Below are 6,000 nucleotides of genomic sequence, written 5' to 3' on the forward strand. Positions count from 1 at the left end.
TCTCAGAGTGTAAGGATGTCTGACAGTCCTGTTTATATCTATCAGCCGGGGCTCCCTGATTGGGGCTGATAATTTGGTCCAATCAGGAAACTCGTATTCTGTGAGGTCCACCTAGCTGACCTCGTTACAATCACGACAAGCATCATCCAATGCATCATCAGTTTATTGTGCAATGTGCTAAGTTAATAAAAATTTACTGTCAGATATGTGGTTAAAACTATAACAGTTGATTGAGCTGCAAGTCTCTTTCATCTTCTGCTATTACCTTATGACACCTATTGACCAGTATTGGTTTTGTAAGGTCAGGAGAGATGACAATCCCTTTTGAACCCCATGGATGGTAATTGAGAATTGATTTTTCTCCTGTTTGTTGAGCAGTTGCTCAGAGCATGACCTGGAGAATGGTGCAAATCAAAAGAAAAAGTGCAGTAAAGCTGAGAAAAAGCAAAGCTAAGCTTTGAAGATGATATCTTAACAAAATATAGTTGTTTGAGCAGTGCTACTCAATTTTTTTCATGGCCACATATGTAATTGTAGTTTTGGTGAAGATTGCAAGCAGAATGCTCTTATAAAATGCGTATATCTTCCACCACCATCTGATAGTAACCTAATTCTTGCTGAATGCAAATGAGGGATTTCCCCACAGGAAATCAGAAGCAAGTGCTACTTCTGCTTTACTGTAATGTGGCCCTCTCACTTGTTAAGCAAGGCAAATAACCTTCCTTTTAATAACATTCTCTTAGAACCAGAGTGCAAAAAAAAAGACAGATTTGCACTGACATAGCACCTTTCACAAATACGTTGATGATGTAAATGGAGTCAAAGGTTACAGGATGGGGCAAAGTGAAGTTAAAGTCTTGCATAGGGAGGCCCTCCAAAAAACTCGACACATCCCAGACTTTGATTCTCTCTCCTCAGACATTGCCAGACCTGATGAGTTCCTCCAGCATTTTCTGTAAATGGCCTTCTCCCGCTCCCGTTTCTATCAAAATGTTTTATTACGAATGAAGTTCAGCTGCAACAAAGAGAAACCTATCAGCCAATATGTGCAAAATGAGGCCTCCAAGTAAAAAGGGCATAAATGACCAAACGGTCTGGGATTTTTAAAAAATTGTGTTAGTTGAAGGTTAAATGTTTGTCAGGACATCTCCTCTGCTTGTTTTCACTTGTCACGATATAATCTTTTACAAGCGAGCAGTTAGGGTGTCTTCTTATTTTCTCATTGACAAAGCCGATGATGCGCCCCTCCCCCACGTTCTATACTGAAATCAGGTTAGCTACTGGCGAGGAGCTTTAATACATAACCTCTAACTCGGAGAGGTGTGTACAACCACTAAACCGAAACAAGGGCTGAAACCCAGCCTAGCCAAGAGCCAGCAAGAGGATCACCTGTGACTCGAGGCCACAGTGAAACTGAATGTGAGTAGGCCCCAGAAATGAATGAGTGAAAATGATCATGTCCCAGAGGACCATGGATTTCTCTCTCATTACAGCTGAGTTAACCAACCCCCAACCGAGCAACCCATCACAGTGTCAGGGACACAGGTTTGATTCTCGCTTCAGGTGACTGCCTGTGTGCAGTTTGCACATTCTCCTCATGTCTATGTGGGTTTCCTCCCGGTGCTTGGATTTCCTTCCACAGACCAAAGATGTGCAGGTTAGGTGGATTAGCCAGGCTAAATTGCCTGTAGTGTCCAGGGATGTGTAGGCTAGGTGCATTAATCAGGGGTAAATGTAGGGGTGGCATGATGGCTCAGCAGTTAGCACTGCTGCCTCACAGCACCAGGAATCCAGGTTCGATTACACCCTCAGGCAACTTTCTGTGTGGAATTTGCATATTCTCCCAGTGTCTGCGTGAGTTTCCTCCAGGTGCTCTGGTTTCCTCCCACAGCCCAAAGATGTGTGGGTTAGATGAATTGACCATAGTGTTCAAGGGTGTAGGCTAGGTGCATTAGTCAGGGTAAATGTAGAGTAATACAGTAGGGGAATGGATCTTGTTGGGTTAGTCTTTGGAGGGTTGGTGTGGATGTTTTGGGCAAAATGGACTGTTTCCACATTGTGGATTCAATGAATTCTATAAATTGCTCTTGGTGTTCAGAGGTGTGCAGGCTCGAAGAGTTGGCTATGGGAAATGCAGGGTTACAGGGATAGGGCAGGTGGGTGGGTCTGGGTGCAATACTCTTCAGGGCGTCGGTGTTGACTCATTGGGCTGAATGGCCTGGTTCCACACTGTAGGGATTCTACGATTCTAATAAATACAGTGACAGGTTGATATGTATGCTTAAAGAACATCTGGGATCTAATATCCTCCAGGATAGTTTTGGAAAGGTGCAGTTTGACAGGATGTTTTCAGGTCATGTCAATTTCTGGTTAATGCCATGTGATACCTACTCTGCATATCTCCATTATGTTTTGATGTGTATCTTGTCTTTTCCAGTTCTGTGCCCAACTTAAATCCAGGCCCTGACACTGTGGAAAGCCAGGATTGACTGGGCTGCCAGATTCCCGCTTGCAGACTGCATCTTGAGGCCAACATAATTTCCCGACTGCTAAACTTTGTGAAACTGTCTCCGACCTGGGCATGACCAAATGAAAACAATGCAGTTCCTTATGCTTCGGGAAAGGTTTTGTAAATAACATATTTTTAAGTATCAGCTGATACTTGTTGGTGTCAAATAATCCAATGCAGAAATCATCCACAAACAGTATAGATACTAACAGGAACAATCTAATTGTAGCTGTACTTAATCCATCATGGTTGATCATTAGGCATGTTTGGTGCTGGGGTCATGGGAATTAAAGCCTGTGTTGTAATCCACTCCTAATTTTGGGCATTTCCAATTAGTACCGCAGAAATGTTATCCATCCTGAGTTAACTCAGCTTCCATGATGAATCACGTGGATCTTCTGTTATGGGCTGGAGAGTCAAAATATAAAGCATTCTCGCTAAAGTCACAAGGCTGCCATATTACTGCAATATGCTACACGCGTGAAGTAGGGAATAGTGGGGGCTCTCCTGTGAGATCAGAAGTTGTGTGTGCATCAGATCAGGTGCTGTTCAGAGACTGTGGGATCTAATGAGGCCAGCGGCAGGGGCTGACCTGGGACAGTACCAAGTGACAACCGGTATTCCACAATTGCTGGTTGTGGGTATGACAGGCATTTGGTAAGATATGCAGAAATGGTCACTTGAAGTGGAATCGTCCATGCACACGTATTGGAAAGTGGTTTCTGCTGTAGATACCACAGTTAAGGGAGGGAGATGTACCAGTCAGCTGAAAGAAATTTGCTCTAATTCTAATTCAGGAGATGGGATTCCAAGAGGGAGGAAATTGGTTTCTGATTTCTAACACTCAGCATTTCACATTCTTCCCTATGCCTGTTAATTGCCATGTTGCCTAAGCCAGAATTATTTTAGCAGACATGTCCCTGTTTTATTGTACTATCCACATCCTGATTTGTAAAGAATTGCTTGGCATGTTATAGATTATGTAAATATTGTTCCAGTGTAGTGTTTCTAAACTGACTTGTGCCCAATAAATCTAAAGATCAGTCATAGTTCAGTATTACCTCAGTGGTGCTCTGATTATTTATGTATTTCCAAGATGAATGAGGTTTATATTAAGAAGGAACTGTAGCCTCTATGACAGTTGACTTGCAGAATATGAGTCTTTGAAAAATCTAACCTTGCAGCCTACATTATTCATCGATGATCAGTTCCCTTGGGTATGACAGGCATTTTGTAAGATATGTAGAAATGGGCACTAGAAGTAGAATCTTCCATGCACACGTATTGGAAAGTGGTTTCTGCTGTAGATGCCACAGTTATGGGAGGGAGATGTATTTTCATGGGTGCGATAATTTCATGGGTGCAGTCTGTCGAAAGTCTTTTAAAATTAAAAATGCTGCAATACTTAAACTTGTTTACTGGTATAGTGGGAATCTGAAGCTTCGTAGACTAAAAAGCCGTTATTAAAAGCAATTTAAATGTTCAAAACTGGTTGAGTTTAACGTATTGAACAATTGTGGAATCAAGGCAATGGAGTTAAGATACAGATAAGCTGTGAACTAATTGGCTGATGGAACAGGATCAAGTAATTGTATGGCCTACTCCTGATCCTATGCTCCTGGATTTGTAGGTTATTGAAGTTCACAAAAGACCTTGTGCTTTATCTCTGAAGCACATATTTAAATTATGTCAGATTATTAGGAAAGCACTCTAACATTAAAAAGTGTCAGTCAGTTTCAGTTTTGATTTTGTTATCACACAGAGGTTTCAGAATTTGAAATGTGTGCACGATGCCTGATCAGTATATCAGGAATACTTGCTACAAAGTGAAGTTCAAAACTTAGTATTTGATGACAACCCCTGTTAGATTCACATCCTGAAACAGGAAGGAAATGGATGACACCCTCCCAATTTTATTGAAAATATTGTCTTATACCATTAGTGTGAATTAGGTTACAGAACTTTGCAGCTTTTTGGGTCCCTGCCCATTTTTACAGCCCAAGGTCAAATGCACACAGGATGCAAAGGATTTTAAACCCCCCCCCCAAATGAAAAGTGTTTTTGTAGAATCAAACCACTCCTTGTGCTATGAATCTGCATGGCAATATTGCTCACAATTTTGCTCTAACCAGATACTCTTTACTCAGAGAGGTTGCAGGGATCAGAACTGTTACACTGAGGGAAAGGTTTTTCTTTTGTCCAGAAGCTGCATTGTTTCCAAAGAGTAACAAGTACATTATTCTGCACTTTCCCATTGCTGTAGCTAATCTGGGAGTGTTCAGCAGTGCAGTTAAAAAGAACTTCACTCTGCTTGTAACCTATTCTGTCGCAGAACTGATAAAGCCAAAGCACCGAAATTAGAAGCTGTTGCTTCAAGATTGAGGTTTGTGATTGGAATCAAAGTCCAAACACAGAAATTAAGTGGTTCATAAAAGCCATTGTGACAATGGTCAAACATGCAAGCAGCAATGGTAACTCATGATTTCTCCAATTTTAGGCAATCTTTGGCAAAGTTCTTCGCATTTGAATGAGTGTACAGCCAGACTCCAGGTGAGGTTGTAGGAGGAAACAATGTGGCTCTAGTGTTGGAAATAAAGCAAGAAATCTAAAGTCAGAAGAGGAAAGAGCCAGAAATACAGCAAGTCTAAGTCTAAAGAAAAGGGCTGAACTATTTGGTTTGAGCCCATTCATTTGAGTACTTATGCCCTGATATAAATATTACCCCAGATTCTGGTGGAATTTTCTGTGTAATTGACTATTTTCTGGTATTGTTTTTCAAAGGCTTGTGGATGCTGTTAATAAAGGAGCTAATGTATTTGGATTGCGTGCGGTATTTCTCTAGTCAATAAGTGAATGTGTTTCATTGGCACTGAAGGATGAACATTAATATTGATTATTAAATAATGCTAATTTTTTTTAAAGTAGTGAGAGAATGGAACTATGGAGTCTGCCAAATGAATGTTTCTCTGACTGCCTTCCTATAAGGATATGTGTGTGACTTGCAGAGTTTCACCTTTAAAGAGACAATACCTGTGTATTCTCTTTTTCTCTTTTTTGTGTGCTGAATCGATGTGGAAACCTTCTCTCCCACATTCCTGTTATTGCATCATTTCACAGGGTAACAGTATTCAGAGATCAGCCACCTTCCGATGTTATTTTCTTTTTGACAGGCTAATTACTTATCCCGCATTGTGTCTCTGGCTGACTCACTTGGATAGAACATAGAAAAATACAGCGCAGTACAGGCCCTTTGGCCCTCGATGTTGCGCCGATCCAAGCCCACCTAAACTACACTAGCCCACTATCCTCCATATGCCTATCCAATGCCCGTTTAAATGCCCATAAAGAGGGAGAGTCCACCACTGCTACTGGCAGGGCATTCCATAAACTCACGACTCGCTGAGTAAAGAAAGGGGATGTCCCCTTTCAGAGCCTGGCACCAAAGTGCATTAATTATTGACCTAATTCCTGTTCACATACAGTCAATACAA

At 41.4% G+C, this 6,000-nt stretch overlaps 1 protein-coding gene across 2 annotated transcripts in view; it reads left to right on the forward strand.

Moving 5' to 3' along the window:
• Positions 1–5,797, forward strand: part of fez1 (fasciculation and elongation protein zeta 1 (zygin I)) — a 96,931-nt gene extending 91,134 nt beyond the window's left edge. For both annotated transcript variants that reach the window (XM_043676871.1, XM_043676870.1), the window contains one exon: positions 2,438–5,797. In XM_043676871.1, the coding sequence (XP_043532806.1) occupies positions 2,438–2,454 (17 nt within the window). In that variant the 3' untranslated portion in view covers positions 2,455–5,797. The remainder of the gene's footprint in view (positions 1–2,437) is intronic.
• Positions 5,798–6,000: the final 203 nt, after the last annotated feature.

The sequence above is a fragment of the Chiloscyllium plagiosum genome, chromosome 35 (assembly GCF_004010195.1).
Source record: "Chiloscyllium plagiosum isolate BGI_BamShark_2017 chromosome 35, ASM401019v2, whole genome shotgun sequence".
NCBI lineage: Eukaryota > Metazoa > Chordata > Chondrichthyes > Orectolobiformes > Hemiscylliidae > Chiloscyllium > Chiloscyllium plagiosum.